The sequence below is a fragment of the Odocoileus virginianus genome, chromosome 1 (assembly GCF_023699985.2).
Source record: "Odocoileus virginianus isolate 20LAN1187 ecotype Illinois chromosome 1, Ovbor_1.2, whole genome shotgun sequence".
NCBI classification, from domain to species: Eukaryota; Metazoa; Chordata; class Mammalia; order Artiodactyla; family Cervidae; genus Odocoileus; species Odocoileus virginianus.
In genome coordinates, this window is record NC_069674.1 from 50,057,257 (window position 1) to 50,073,814 (window position 16,558).

The 16,558-nt window shown below is 44.0% G+C and overlaps 1 protein-coding gene across 3 annotated transcripts in view; it reads right to left on the reverse strand.

Annotated features, from left to right (window-relative positions):
* The window catches only part of SCRN1 (secernin 1), a 64,138-nt gene that overhangs the window by 12,103 nt on the left and 35,477 nt on the right, over positions 1 to 16,558 (reverse strand). For all 3 annotated transcript variants that reach the window (XM_070467970.1, XM_020892481.2, XM_020892482.2), the window contains exons 3-6: positions 14,306 to 14,487; positions 7,410 to 7,612; positions 5,955 to 6,149; positions 3,414 to 3,579 (exon numbers count right to left, since the gene is read on the reverse strand). In XM_070467970.1, coding sequence (XP_070324071.1) covers positions 3,414 to 3,579; positions 5,955 to 6,149; positions 7,410 to 7,612; positions 14,306 to 14,487 — 746 coding nt within the window. The remainder of the gene's footprint in view (positions 1 to 3,413; positions 3,580 to 5,954; positions 6,150 to 7,409; positions 7,613 to 14,305; positions 14,488 to 16,558) is intronic.

Consider the following 16,558-nt stretch of genomic DNA (forward strand, 5'->3'; position numbering starts at 1 on the left):
ATTAGCAGAAGCGGCTAAAATTTCCCTAATTTTATTACCTAAAACCCAAGAGTAGGTAATTATGCTTCCTGCTGACAAAATACAAAATGGTGAAATGGTGAGGATATCCAATTACAAAGAAACATTGAAATGTTGAATAGAAGAAAAAAAAACAAAGACAGTTCTATAGTCACAGTAGGCAATGTAGTTCATTTAACCGTAGAAAATAAAAATGAATGTCTTCCAGGAAGCCCTTAATAGCCTTTAAGGTCTGCTCAATTAATTTAACCACGAATAATTTTCTTTTAAAATTACTTGAAATTTTCACTTTTAGATATTAGAAAGCTATTTTTCAGCGCATTTTTAGAATTGCATTGGGCTGTGTCCTATAGCCTAGGAAACAGAATTACTTTATCTTCACGTCCTGGCACCACAAAGCTCTCTCTTCTAAGCACAGCTGGAGCAGGTGTCTGAGATGTCAGGAACCAAGGGGGCCGTTGTGGTCACTCTTCAGTTCAACCTGCTCCTTCAAAGGCTCCTGTTCCCTGAAGAACAATGTCTAAAGACCATGACAGGATGCTCCAGACAGACTCTGAAAGCCAACACGTATCCCTGTGGGCCAGCACAGAGTGCTCACAAAAGCCACCAGCAAGCAAGGTCAGCATCCACAAGGGAGGGGAAGGACAAGCCCCAGATCTGATAGACGGAAAAGGGGGTGGGAGGGGGGTCACAGAACCAGGCATTCCTAACTGGGAGATAAAATCAAGAGAAAGAAGCCAGAGTCAAACAAGAGGCTTGTCCTGAGAGGTGCCTGGAATACTGGTGAGTGGGTGAGGCTCCTGGTTAGAGGCCAGCAGAGGGCCCACGCTGGGCTTGGAGGTCCTGGGGGAGTGGGGAGGGGGTGGAAACTCAAACTACAAGAGGATGCACAGCCGCAAGGGGTGCCATGCTGGCTCATGCCTCTGGGCCTCTGCACATGCTGTTCCCTCCCACCCAGAATGTCATTCCCGCTCTCAACACCGAACAAGCCCCTCCTCTCACGACACCAGTGCTCAAGAGTTCCTCCTCTGTGGACTTCCGCCTTCACTGTCGCCTTTGCGCCACCTCTTATCTTGTAAACAGTCTCTAGCATGCAATAAGCATAATATTTGGTACACAGCAGGTGCCTAACAAGTGCTTATTCAATGAATAAACAAGTGAATGAAAAACTAAGGATAGTTTACACAGGATTTAATAGGTCCTGCTATAAAGATCTACCTTTATTGGGACAGTGAGGCCAAAGGGCAGGAGGAGAAGGGGACGACAGAGGATGAGATGGCTGGATGGCATCACCGACTCAATGGACATGAGTTTGAGTAAACTCCGGGAGTTGGTGATGGACAGGGAGGCCTGGCATGCTGCGATTCATGGGGTCGCAAAGAGTTGGACACGACTGAGCAACTGAACTGAACTGAGGCCAAGGAGTCAGGAAAGGTACTTGGTTTCTCCCCTGAGTCATCTAAGACACAGCTTCTAGCTGGGCACTGCCATTGTCTGTATTCCTGAAACAATGAGGGGAGAGTAAGTATTTCCAGCTGGAAAGGGAATGAAATCAAACAGCTACAGATTCCCTGGTAGCAGAGTCAAAGGTTTGACACCTAGTACTCAAATAATGATGGTTTTCAGACATGGAACACATGAAAAATACCAGAGATCCTACTGGAATGGACAGTCTTCTAGAGCCCTCCAGGCTGAGGAATCAGACTTACTGGACAGACTCCTAAGCCCACCTTAAAATTCCTGACACAAAAGGTCTGGGTCAAGACATCTGTATTTTTCAAAAACTCCCCTCAAGTGATTCTGACCATTTAGAAGTCACGATGGTTGTGTCTAAGTTACCAATGGCATGATCTTGGTGTGCAGGACTGAAAGTTACTGAGAAGGGCTGCTGCCTGCCAGGTAGACCAGAGACAGTCTAAAATAATAGCTAAACCTGTTACACATTTACTTGGATTATCTCATTTAATCCTCCCAACAAGGTGGGAATGCAAATTAGTACAGCCACTATGGAAAACAGTGTGGAGATTTCTTAAAAAGCTGGAAATAGAACTGCCATATGACCCAGCAATCCCACTTCTGGGCACACACACCGAGGAAACCAGATCTGAAAGAGACACGTGCACCCCAATGTTCATCGCAGCACTGTTTATAATAGCCAGGACATGGAAGCAACCTAGATGCCCATCAGCAGACGAATGGATGAGGAAGCTGTGGTACATATACACCATGGAATATTACTCAGCCATTAAAAAGAATTCATTTGAATCAGTTCTAATGAGATGGATGAAACTGGAGCCCATTATACAGAGTGAAGTAAGCCAGAAAGATAAAGACCATTACAGTATACTAACACATATATATGGAATTTAGAAAGATGGTAACAATAACCCTATATGCAAAACAGAAAAAGAGACTCAGATGTATAGAACAGATTTGTGGACTCTGTGGGAAAAGGCGAGGGTGGGATGTTTCAAGAGAACAGCATCGAAACATGTATATTATCTAGGGTGAAACAGATCACCAGCCCAGGTTGGATGCATGAGACAAGTGCTTGGGCCTGGTGCACTGGGAAGACCCAGAGGGATCGGGTGGAGAGGGAGGTGGGAGGGGGGATCGGGATGGGGGAATACATGTAAATCCATGGCTAATTCATTTCAATATATGACAAAAACCACTGCAATGATGTAAAGTAATTGGCCTCCAACTAATAAAAATAAGTGGAAAAAAAAACAAAAAAATCCTGTTACACATTTACTTGGATTATCTCATTTAATCCTCCCAACAAGCACATAAAAGTATGGTCTGGGATTGTGTCCATTGTATAGGACAGACAAGCTTAGAGAGGTCAAGGGACTTAGCGGCTATTAATACTAAGTGATAGAGGTGGAATTCAACTTCAGGTGGTTTATTCTAGAGGCCACAAGCCCTTTGCTGAAGTGTGTGGGCAGGAAGCAATGCCCTAAAACACAATGTCTTAGAGAAGAGGCCAGTGCCCTTGAAGTGGCTGCAATGTGCCTCGTCTCTGGGCCATTTTTTCCTGTAACTCAAAGCAACTGGTGCTTCTGATCAATCCTGAGCTTTCCTGTATCTCTTCTGTCTCACTGAGTTTTATTTATCTTTGCATCCCTCATATACAGCACAATGCCTGGCCCATAATATATATTAATAAATGTTTGTTGAATTTAAAACAATTTGATTCCATGATTGTGATGAACATGACATGATAAAAGCCAAGAACTTCCCTTTCTCACAGTTCTTGTACTGCACTGGCCACGGCGATATTGAAAAACGTGACTGTATATATAGGGAAGGGCAGGAACTTAGGATGTGATTACTGGGTGAGCTCTCAAGGGAAGCACACATTTGCCGGCTGTGTGACTATGTCTCAGACAAACCTGGAAGGATCTGGGGTCCCAGTGAAGTAGTGGATGCCTGGTGAGCTTCTGTTCTGAGGCAGGACAGACACGGCACTGGCTGTGGTGAGGAAAGACTCAGAATCTACGCAGACTCCACTGGCTTTGTCCCGCAGGACATCAATCATAGTCTGCACAGTGATGCTTTCTGTAAAGAAAAAAGAGAGGAAGGAAGCAAGCTACTAACCAAAATCCATTAGTTATTTCCCTTTTGAGTTAACAGAACCCCTGAAATTACAGCTGGGAACAGAACAGCCCTACTTTAGGCGTGGTCACAGGATAGATCTTGACCAATGAGAGGTAAGCAGAAATGACGTGTGCAACTCGCCCGTCACATCCACAGAAAGGAAGGCTAGCCCTTCACTCTTTTCCCTCCTTTCCTGCTGGCTAGGAGATGCCATTGAGAGGGCCACAAAAGAAAGTCACATGTTGTAAAATAACCCACCCACCCTGGACTGTCTATATACATCTAGACTGTGGAAGAGAAATAAAGCTGCATTTTTAAAGCCACATTATTTTGGGGTCTTTTTGTTACAGCACTAAGTAATTACTCAACCAGTACAATATGCAACAGAATGATATTCATAAGAAAGTTCACAACCTATGCAGAGCACCAAGCGAGCTCTCTGGTATAATCCTGCTGGCTAGAGTCAATATTATATCTAGGGAATGACCCTTCTACAGTGAAAAATACACACAGAGAAGTCTTTCAAATATCGAGAACCATGAGGACTATTGGCTCTGACTTCAGATAAACAGACTAACAAAGCTTTTACTACATAGGATTCTGGTTCTTCACTTTCTCCCTCTGTTGGTAATTCATTAAAATGGTATCTTTTCAATCTGTACTCACAAAGATCAAATCAAAGCAACACATGAGGAAAAAGTAACTTAAACTTCACTACCACAACTCATATCCTCTTTGTAAATCTCCATGGATAACACATTGCACCTAAAAATATTAACAGCAAGTCCCTGAGTTCTTCAACTATCCAGGGTTCAAACTTCCTCCCTGTCTCAAAAATGAATCTGTTGATTTAAACCAGGATCTGACAGGTTGATAATGTCTCTTAAAACTCTTAATCACTGTCTCTCATTCCCCCACCCCTTGCTGGGCCATTTCTCCTGAGTCTCCCACACTCTGAACTTTGTAAGATGCACTTTGCCGATGGTGTTATTAATGTTCTTCTCTATCCTCTGAATTTCTGGCAAACTAGTAGTTAGATCCAGAAGCTGCATCAGGTCTACGTTGGATATTTTTGGCAGGACTACTTTACAATTGGTATTATATATTATACTTTTACCAAGTTAGATTTTTTCAATTAAAATCTTGTAGTTTTTTATGAGTCTCATTTTTAAATAGTACTTTCTTACTTTTCTACTCAGAATATATTAATTAAGTTCTACAGCAAAAGTCCTAAAGTGTTCTTCTAGATTAAGAGTCAGCCAACTTTTTCTTTAAGAACCAGACAGGAAATAGTTTAGCCTTATGGGGCCTGTAAGGCTTCCCAGACGACTCAGTGGTAAAGAATCTGCCTGCCAATGCAGGAGACTCATGAGACGCATGTTCAATCTCTTGGTCAGGAAGATCCCCTGGAAGAGGAAATGGTAACCCACTCCAGTATTCTTGCCTAGAGAATCCCATGGACAGAGGAGCCTGGTGGCCTACAGTCCATGGGGTTGCAAAGAGTTGGACTGAGCACACACACAGAGACAGGGGCCCTATAATCTCTGCTGGACTTGTTGCAACTGCTCAACTCTGCCACACAGTAGGGAAGCAGTCATAAACAACAGGAAAATAAACAGGGGTGGCTGTGTTCCAGTGAAATTTTATTTACAAAACAGGCATCCATCAACAGGTCATAATTTACCAACTCCTATTCTAAATCACCAAAGGCTTGACTTACAAAACACATGTCTCACCAGCAAGTTTAAAATGTGGCCAATGTGGTTTACAGGGGAAGGTTTTCCACTCAGGCACAAAAGTAACAAGCTACCAGTCACCACATCTACCTAAAAATAGATTCTGGCTAAGTCAATGATGGGTGGAAAATAGAGGGCTCATGAAAGGAATTCAACAATTTGACTCAACAAGTGTTCATGGAACAAAGGGCCATAACAGGCATCACAAGGGGATCCTAAGGTGAATAGAAGATAACACCCCTGATGTCACGACTCAGCAGGCTAATGAAAATAGGAAAATATATAGAGAAGATAAGTCAAATGTACAAATGCTGAGGTATAAGCAAGGCTGCACTGTTACAAAGACAAGCATAGTGACATTTAAGGGAGAAATGGGAGCAGGAAAACATCTGTGGATAAAAAAGCATCACGTAAAAATAAATGCAAGTTGTGGTCATATGACCGCACAGCAAGGACTTTAGCACAAGTCAGTTTCCACATACAGGACAAGGTCTGTTCTCCATTTTGCCTCTTTGCTTATTCACCTAAGTTCAAACAAGGTCTCTGAAATAGCTGCAAGACGGTATGAGAGGAAGAACTGTAAGGAACACCCCAACTCACCTTCTTGCTTTTCTAAGGTGTCTTTGCCTGAACAGCAGGTTAGATGGTCATCAGCTGGAGAAAAAACTTCAGAGAAATTAAACTCATCCTCTCCCGTCCACCAACCTTGACTCTGAGCATAACTCCTGAGTTCCGGATGCTCTGCGTCAATTTTAGTCGTGAGCGAAAGCTGATTGCAAATGCACTTGACTCCCTCTGTAAAGAGTACAAAGTCCAGTTATTTAGAAATAGACTTATAAAGACTTTATCAAGAAATGGACATTACAGGGCAGCTCTCCCCGGCAACTTGACTCTAACTATATGGAGGAATCAATTCCATTTCTGAAGAGAGAAACACAAGGTCCTTGGTCTTCTTTTAAGATCTCCTAGAAGATTTGAGCAGCCCTGACACATTTTATCGCATTTTTAATGAGTGAGTCACTTGACCTGACAAACTAAACCCCAAGCATTTACTACCCATGAGAAAAGTGAAAGGTTCGTTGAAAGAGGCTCTGTGCTGAGCGAAGTAAGCCAGAAAGATAAAGACCATTACAGTATACTAACACATATATATGGAATTTAGAAAGATGGTAACGATAACCCTATATGCAAAACAGAAAAAGAGACTCAGATGTATAGAACTGACTTGTGGACTCTGGGAGAAGGCGAGGGTGGGATGTTTCAAGAGAACAGCATTGAAACATGTATATTATCTAGGGTGAAACAGATCACCAGCCCAGGTTGGGTGCATGAGACAAGTGCTCGGGCCTGGTGCACTGGGAAGACCCAGAGGGATCAGGTGGAGAGGGAGGTGGGAGGGGGGACCGGGATGGGGAATACATGTAAATCCATGGCTAATTCATTTCAATGTATGACAAAAACTACTGTAATGATGTAAAGTAATTAGCCTCCAACTAATAAAAATAAATGGAAAAAAAAATAAAATAAAATAAAGACCAAAAAAAAAAAAAAGAAAGAAAGAGGCTCTGTGCTAACAGGACTCATGAATGTCGCAGCTCCAGACATTCTTCCTCACCAGGTTAATCTTGCTTAACTACCACCCTCTGCTCAAATCTATATATACATTAAAAAAAAATTTTTTTTAATATGGTACTTCTTCATTCAGATTTTTTTCAGGTTCAAACAATTAGAAAAACACAGTGGCCCTGATAATGAATTATTTATTTATTTAGGCCCCACTGTGCAGCTTGTAGGATCTTAGTTACCTAACCAGGGATTGAACCCAGATACCTGGCAATGACAGATGGAGTCCTAACCACTGGACCACCAGGGAATTCCCGATAATGAATTGTTTTAAAATAATGGAATGTATGTGCAAATATGTGTCTATCTGGGTGCCCAGAAATGAGGAGCACATTAGAGCCTGCAGATGTAGCACTGAGAGTCTGTAAGTCCAGGCACCATGGCCTTAGCTCTTCCTGTCCTTGAAACTGCTCACCAGCTACCCCCACTCACCTGTGATTTTCTCCGCAGCCCAGTACTTCCCTACAGTCTCCAGCACCCAGGCCTCCTCACGGTCCACGATCAGATATGCACTTTGGAAGCTGTGGCAGGAGTTTGCATCTTCATAATAATTCCCACCCTGTCCATGTTCTTCCAACAAGGCGACAATGACGTCTAAGGCTTCTTTAGCTGTTGCCCCTCTCTCTAAACCAAGCCTGAAGTAAGAAGACCAGAAGCACACCTCTGTCATTTCACACCACCTCATTATTAGCACAGGCATCAAAGGTTGGGCCCGAGCTGAGTTATGAAGAATGCCGACATGCATAACTGTGTGAAATACTCAGGCCGATAAGCAAACAGATAAACAGCACTTGAACTCACAATACACATCACACATCCCATTCAAAATCATGGGGGCATTTCTGTCTTTGGTCATGCCCTTTCCACACAGTCAGGAGCCCAGTGGCTTCTCTCTCTTGAAAGGAAGCTTGGTCACTTCCTTTTTCTCTTTTCTAACTCTGACTCCCCTGAAGCTGGCCAGCTGAGTAGAAGACCTTAACAAGTCAACCTCTCTGTGGCTTGTTGTCCCTCCTGCCTCTGGGCAAAAGGAAACCTCTGCCCAGTCCAGCCCTGACCTCTATGATTCTACACCAGGTATTCGGGTCAGTACCAGAAGTGCTCTATAGCCAGCCACTGTCCTCTGTGAAGATAATTCACCCACCATCTCCTTAGGAATGGGCGGCTAGTTAAGACAAGACCAGTCCTTTTTCTACATACTTCTCCTCCTACCTAACAGCCCCCCTCCACTGGTGTGACTTACAGCTTCAGTCATTTAAAAGGACAAACTTCTTCCAAAGTAAAACAGCCGTCTCCTCCCAGCCCTCCCAATGAAGAGACTCCTTAAAGAGGCCGCAGAGACCGCCCTCTACGTAACTTGAGCCTGCGTGCTTGCATGCCAAGTCACTTCAGTCGTGTCTGACTCTGTGCGACCCTATGGACTGTAGCCCCCCCGACTCCTCTGTCCATGGGATTCTCCAGGCAAGAATGCTGGAGTGGGGTGCCATTCCCTCCTCCAGGGGATCTTCCTGATACAGGGATAGAACCCCCATCTCTTATGTCTCCTGCACTGGCAGGCGGGTTCTTTACCACTAGCGCCACCTGGGACGCCGTGTAACTTGAGCAAGTTATATCATATATTTGAACTTCAGTTTTGTCACCAGTAAAATAAGCCCCTACATCACTGAGTACTGGGAGGATGGGTTTTAAGAGACAATGAACGTGAAAATACATGGCGCTGGCACTCGGACCAAGCAGGTAATCAGTAGCTTTTCACACATGGCAGACTGTGGCAGAAAAACAAGTGACTCAGAGATAAAGGGACCTCATTTCTAACTCTGCTTCTGTTATCCACCTGGAGTAACCTTTTCAAACCTTGACTGTCTTGTCTGTAAAGTGAAAAACAGTATTGTTTCCCTCTCAGGCTGATTTGAAAGAGAATGGCACATAATGGGTGCTCAGTAAATTTCTATTTATTCATCTCTTCATTCAAACGGTAATGTTGGTGACAGAAGCGTGGAGTCTCAGAAGAGAGGCAATGGAGCCCTCCTAAGAAGGCAGCAGACGCCCGTTCTGGGTGAGTTTTCAACTCGAGATGCAATTACCATTAAAACTCACCCAGCTTGATTCTTCCTGAAGGGACGCTGCACTGTGCTGCCAGGGAGACGAAGAGAGAATGCGACTCCATGATCCGGATTTATCTTTGCAACAGGCTTGTTTTCAGAGATAATTATATACCAATTCATTTGGCATTTCTCAATTTAAGCTTATTTAGGAAGCCTTGATGACAAGGCAATGCTTTGAGAAGTTGAAGCCTTAGGGGAGTCATATAAGAAAAACTTCATTAGAAGATGAAGGAGTGGACTCTTCCCTTGGTCTGTGCCATCTTCTCCAAAAAGGAGCAGAGGAGATAAACACCTCATCTCAAAGGTCCAGAGCAAACAAGTGTCCTGCCAGTGCCTCTCACAGCCAAGAGCTGCCACACGGCAGGGCCCGTCCTGCTTTCCACAGGTCCCTGGTGGGTCCTGGTCATTCTAGGCAGAATGCGCCCAGAGCCTCTGCAGGGCCCCACTTGCCCGTGCAAACGAGCACTGGGAGGAGCCCGAGAACACCCAGCCAGGGGCAACAAGGTCACCTTCAGCAGCTGTGACTTCTCTTTCACAATTTCTCTTTTCAAAATTTAAAAAACAAAGATTTTTTTTGAAGTTGACTATTTTTAAAGTCTTTGTTGAATTTGTTACAGTATTGCTTTTGCTTTTTGTTTTTTTTTGGCCCCAAGGCATGTGGGATCGTAGCTCCCTAACCGGGGATGGAACCGTGGTCCCTGCACTGGAAGGCAAAGTCCTAACCACTGGACCACTAGGAAGTCCCTCTTTTGCAGTTTCTAACTTACTCTCCCCCTGCTCTGCCCGTTTGCATCCCACACTGACTTTGGTGCCTTCTGCAGTGTCTGCAGGAGGGCCTATGCACTCATCCACAGACATGATTCTGATTAAACCCCTAGTGCCAGGACCACGGGGGAAAGATCGCTGTTTGTCCCACCCGACCATTCCCCAGTGGCCTCCTTGCCATGGGCCGAGAATAGGACCGCTGCCAAAGCTGTGGATGACAGAGGGTCACATCCTCTCCACCTGAGATCCAGAGGTACCCCAGGCTGCGGGGATCAGGCCCACAAGTCACCCACCATCAAGAGGTCTATTTTAAAGCCTTTCCCAACATTTCCCCTCTGAGACGAGGCGCATTCATGTGATGCCAAATGAGAACAGGGACTTTCTGGTCTCCACGCCTACTTTCACTTTCGCTGCTACACCTTGACTGGAGCAGGAAAAGGAATGAAATTAACTGCGCGAGCAGTTAATTATCACTCAACTGTTAAGAGTCTCGCTCTGACATCTACCTTCAGCATAACTCAAATCCTTCAGAAATCTGTGCCTGGTCAGGTTATTCTGGGTCTTGGAATTTGATGCTCCCAAATTCAGATCCTTATTTTTTATGGAAAATTCTGGAAGAAATGCCTATTTGGGGCCAATGACTTTCTCACCGATATGTCGAGCTCACTGTGCCCTTTCTGGAAAGGTGAACACAGCTCACCAAGGAAGATGAGCACCCGCCACACTCCCCTGCTGCAAGCTCCCATGTTTAGGAACACTGCTCGCTTGTCTTCCACTGATTAGGAAAACCCCTGTGCCATTGTATCCCAATTAAGGTGAAACATGGGGCTTCCCAGGTGGCACAGTGGTCAAGAAGCCACCTGGCAACGCAGGAGACTCAAGAGATGCGGGTTCCATTCCTGGGTCGGGAAGATCCCCTGGAGTAGGAGATGGTGACCCACTCCAGTATCCTAACCTGGGAAATTCCATGGACAGAGGAGCCCGGCGGGCGACAGTCCATGGGGTTGCAAAGAGTCCGACACGACTGAGCACACACATGCAAGTTATAATTAGATTTCCTGTAAACATGTAATCACTGCCCTAGAGAAAGTCATAAAATAAGTCAATCCCCCCCTTTAGTAACGAGCCTATATAGATGCAGATGCAAATAACCTTTCCTATTCCCCACAAATCAAGGGGCCTGCAAGGCCTTTCTTGGTTCACTGTTTTTTGGTTATCAAAAGATTCCCAGCTTCTAGCCAGAGAGATGAAAGCAGGAGGGGAAAAAGTCGATGTTAACGACTGCAATGATTTAGAAAAAAGGTGTGTGAAACCTTTTGACTGGCCTCCATCTGGAGAGAAGTAACCTGCACTCTAGTACAGAGGCAGCCTCCCTGAGGGGGCAGGCACCCTACACCAGGCTCTGTGGAAGCTTCAGGCAAGTCCTTTAATCTCCCTAAGCCTCAGTTTCCCGTCTACCAAAAAGAAGTAGCCATACCCACTTCACTAGATTGTGGTGAGAGTTAAATGAAATATTCTCTGCAAAACACATTACACAACAGTGTTTGGGAAATAGTAACTCTTATTTCCACAGGTTCTTTCCACCTACAGACATTGGGTAGTTGCTCAGTAGTATCCAACTCTTTGCAAGTCCAAGGACTGTAGCCTGACAGGCTCCTCTATCCAGGGGATTCTCCAGGCAACAATGGGGTGGGTTGTCATTTCCTACTCCAGAGGATCCTCCCAACCCAGAAATCAAACCTGTGTCTCCTGCATTGGCAGGATTCTTTACACTGCTCCACCTAAGAAGAGCAGAACCGACACTGGCTGAATCCCCTTTCAAATCACCAGTGAGTCCTCACACTCACCAAAAATACCAGGAAGAACTGTCTTATGTAAGAGACTCAAATCACCTTTTTGCCACACTCCTCTTAGGTGTCTATTTCTGCCCTGCTTCTGACTCAAACAGAAGCTGTTTCTTCGTGCACTCTCCCATACCTTGTGCTGTGTCTCTAATAATAAACTTTGTACCTGTTTCACAGTTCTAGTCAGGAAGATCCCCTAGAGGAGGAAATGGCAACCCGCTCCATTATTCTTGTCTGGAAAATCTGGGCAGAGGAGGCTGGTGGGGTCCATGGGGTCGGAAAGAGTCAGACATGACTGAACATGCACGCACTCCTGCCCCTAAGTCCCTCTGAAAACACATGGAGCTACAGCACCCATCATCTGGGAGGCTCTTAGACGTTGATCTAGGAGGCCTTCTGGCTCAGGGGTCACTTTTCGGATTCAATTGGTATGGAATGGCTCCTCAGTATCTGACTGTGTGTGACTGAACTAATCATAGCTGGTGTAAAGCTGAGACCTTGAACTCACAAAGAGCCACTCAAGGTGCAGACCCCACGGCAGGGTCCTCTTCACACAGCCGTCTTTGTATTGTAGCAGCTGGCCTTGGGTGGCCAGGAAAGGAGTTGAAGCTAAACGACTACAATTAAACTTACCCTGTCATCTACTCCCAACATGTGTTACTGTCCCAGACCTTGGTAACTATCACAACCTCAATTACGTGCTAAATTTATCTTCTCTGTCTACACCCCTGGGCCTTGTAGACCCAGGTGAAATGCATCTCCTTGAAGCATTCCTAAACGGATGCAGCCCATTATCATCTCTGAACATCCAGTGGTGTTTGCTGGGAGCCTGGCATTCTGCGCCATTTATGTGGCTAAAAATCTCCAACCGCCTTGACACACATTTCTCCTCCTGTCATCTTAAATTGGTCTAAAATCTTGCATTGCTCAATTTACTGTCTTCTCCCTGCCAATAGACCAGATCTCTTTGAAGTGTCTGAGCTTCTTTATGTGCCCACAGAGTCTAACACAAAGCACATATTCAATAACTTTGGTTGTCTTATAGGTTGATGAACTCGAAAAGATACATCAGAAGCATTGAAGAAAGAAAAAAACCATTCTCTTCTGTCATCCCTTGGAAATCAACTGCTTAAACGGTGATATTTGCCAGTTCTATTAATCCCCTCCATGAAGACAATGATAACTCAAAATGCAAGGTTGTAAATGAGGCATAAAAGGGGCATTATTTTCCATTGCTAACTCTTCATTTTCAGGATTTCTCTTAAACAAAGAAGTAAAACCACTGGGACAGCTGTCAAAACATAAGCTGAAAATTTGTTCTTCTCTCCATTTCACTCTGTTGATCAAAAGAGAACTCATTATAAATATGAGGCTTTTTCCTCCTTTTCTCCAGCTGAGGGAACCTGCTCCTTCTGAGTTTATAACAACCAGAAATAGTAGGGAAGGGTGAGGAAGGCATAAAGGCAACATGGCATCAAAAAGGTGTCGCAAACCGACCTGCCCCCCAGGTGAAAGAAGCTATGGGCCACAGACGTCTCTATGTAGGTGTGCAATTTCTCCCTGCAAAACCTATAAAATGTAAAAACCTCTATTCCTTTTCGTAGGAGGTCCCCTTTGGGAAGCTCTGGAGGTCATCCAATTTAGGACTCACATTGAACAAATGATGGGCACTAATGGTGTTTCCACACTGAAAACCAAGACATCCAGCTCCTAGCCCAATACTCCTTCAACCATGCCATGAGTCCACTGCATTTCACTACATCAGGAAAAAAGAAACTATTTCAGAATGTCGTTTCCTGCCACCTTCTAGTGGAGTCATTCTTTCCAAACTTGGCCGCTGATCAGCCGCTGCACACCAGGGACACAGCCCTAGTGCTTGTGACACATCAGTGAACACGCCAACGGAGACCTCCATCTTGCCAAGCTTACGGGTCTGCCTCTGCACTTCACTAATGCAATAAACATGAATGCATTACACTGTGGCTGGAAGGGGAGAGAAAGGAAGAAAACAGGACAGAGACATAGAGGGGAAAGGAGGGAAGCAGTTTCTGTTCTTTCTTCCTTTATATTTTATGTGTTTTATATATTTTTTCTTTTCACTTCTATATATTATTAGATATATTTCAAAGACCATCAAATTGACTCATTTAGAAGTGTCATTGAATGATCTTTAGTATATTCATAAAGCTGTGCAACTATCACCATAATCTAAGGTTAAAACATTTCAAACAGCCCAAAAAGAAGCCCTATACCCATTAGGAATCCCTCTCTATCCCCTACTCCAACCCCAGGAGACCACTTTCTGCTTCTATGAATTTGCCTATAATGGGTATTTCATGTAACTAGAATCATGTAATATGTGACTTTTTGTGTCTGGCTTCTTTCATTTAATATAATGTTTTCAAGTATAGCAGGTATCAGCACTTGATTCTTTTTTATTTCTGAATAATATTCCATTGTAGTCTACTCTTTTTTCCACCACCTCCAAATTTACATCAAAAGGCATAAGTCTTCTTTGGAAGGACTGCATAACAAAGTATGAGGTTTGAGAGGCATAAAGCCCATCCCCACCCCAACCTGTTGAAAGCAGTTGTCTCTAAGAGTCACCATGCAGTACCTGACCAGATCCATCCCCAGTAAGGCTTCTGTCTCAGCAGCTGGTTCTCTGGCATTGATGGCTTCGTTGGCTATGCATACTCCATGTTCATTGGCTCCCATTTCTGCCCCCCAAAGCCAGGCAGGTCTGCTTATCACAATGGCATGGGTCCTGGGAACTTGGTTGATTGAAATGTAAGTGCACTAAAAAATGAAGACAGAAGAAAGAAAGGGCCATTATCTGTCAGGTACCACTTAGTTTTCACCTTGGTACTTACACTAAATCACCACATCCATTACAAACAGAGCTGAGAAATAAAAGGCCTTGGGAACACCCAGACTTAAAAGACACCGCACATCTAAAAGCAGCTCAAAGGATTCCACAGTGAGTTTCAGTCTTGCCACTCACTCAGTTTTCAGTCTCTTTAGTTCAAGCCAATCTGTGCATAAAGACATCTATAGTGGCAGTCTATTTTCATGTACTAGGTATTGAGCTGGTCTCTTCCCTGAATATTCTGTATCTGGTCATTTCAAAAGGCATAGATGGCCACCAGCATTTCAAACAAGCATATCTATTTGTTTGCAAAACTCCTTCTAGATTAGTGGTTTTCAAACTCTGTCAAAGTTATAGAGCTCTATCTGTAAAGGAAATTCTACTTAGATGCCTAACAAAAAGGAAGCAGATAAAAAGATGATGATTTGTCTGCAGAACAGGGGTCCCTTAAGCTTCCTATAATGATTCCCAGCTCCTTAGAACACAGTTTGACAGTCTACATGATTGTTCTAGTGGTACAAAAGAGAAAAACATAGTAATACTTTACATTTCACTAATGCATTAAGCGTACACTCTCTTATCCACTATGCTTCCCAGTCCCATTTGATCCCCACACTAAGCCCATGAGGGGACAGTCCCAGAAAGAAATTTTTTGAACTCCTTTTACAACTGTGGTACATGCCACTTAGAGCTGTGTCTTACCTCCTCCAGTCCCATGCCTGTTCTTCCATTCACCTCAAAATACTTTGACCAGGTCTATTGTCTTTATGCTTCTGGGTAAAAGTTTGCATGGAGGAAGGATTCTGAGGCTAAAAATACTTGGAAAGAAATAGCTTGATCTAGATTAGCTCATTCCTTTCCAAGTAAAGACACAGCAGCCTGGAAAGCACTCAGAGCCTTCCCCTCCCCACACTGAGCCCCTAGGAGACTCCTCTGGAGCAGTAGGAAAAGCACTAAACTAGGTTGGCCGCGGGGGCCTCCTGACACTGATATTCTAGTATCTATGACACCCTCTTCCTGGAGAGGCTGTGGAACTCAGGGCTTTAAATTATACAGGGCTTTTTAGCTGTCAGAGGAGAACTCTATCAGCCGCAGCATCCATTTTACATTTACATTTTAAATTGGGCATCTGAAAGCAATGGATCAACTGCAGCCTTAGATCTCTTTTTTTTAATTCAACACCCAGTTATATTTCTGAATGCAGCCCAGAAAGCTATTCTGCATTGATTTTCCATAATCTCTAAACCCCAGGTAAGAGCTGAACTGCACACTCACTGGTCACGTGACATTTGTACCTTCACAATCCACATTAGGTATTGCTCTGCCCTGGGATAATGTTCTTTCACTTGATAACTATTTGTAAACTGAAAGCTAATTAAACTCAGAGATTGTCAAGAGACCCTTGAGTTTTTCTTGGCAAACTGATAAAAAAAATATACTCTTGAAATGTTTTCCCCTATTCAGTTCCCTATGGTTATTTATTTTTTTAAAAAAATGATCCTTTGACAACAAAAAACTGGCCAAAGCACTACACAAACTGTGATCCTCTGTGCTCTTCTACATGGAACTGAGGTGTGTATGTTAGAATTGTGTTATTTCATGCAAAAAGCAGTCCAGACATTGATCAACACTTTCCAAAACCCCTGTACCCACTGAGGTCAAGTGACAAATTCTGTCTTGAAAAGATTGACTAAACAGGGATGGAATCTCAACTTCCTAAGCACAGATTTATCATCAGTTTTTTTAAGGACAAGAAAAAGGCAAAAACAGGAGATGAGCTTATTTATTTGTCCTCAAATTCATGTTTACACCTTCATTCCCATTTCATCAATTATCTACAGAGCACCAACCACACACAAGGCAGCTTGTGCTAAGTGCTGCTGGCAGCTAAGTCAGTGAGGGGCCCAGACTCTGTCCCTTCCGTTGGCAAAGGAGAAGGCACACACACAAATGACCATGACCATCAGCCAACTTCAGGCGTGTCTGCTTAACGGGCACTCA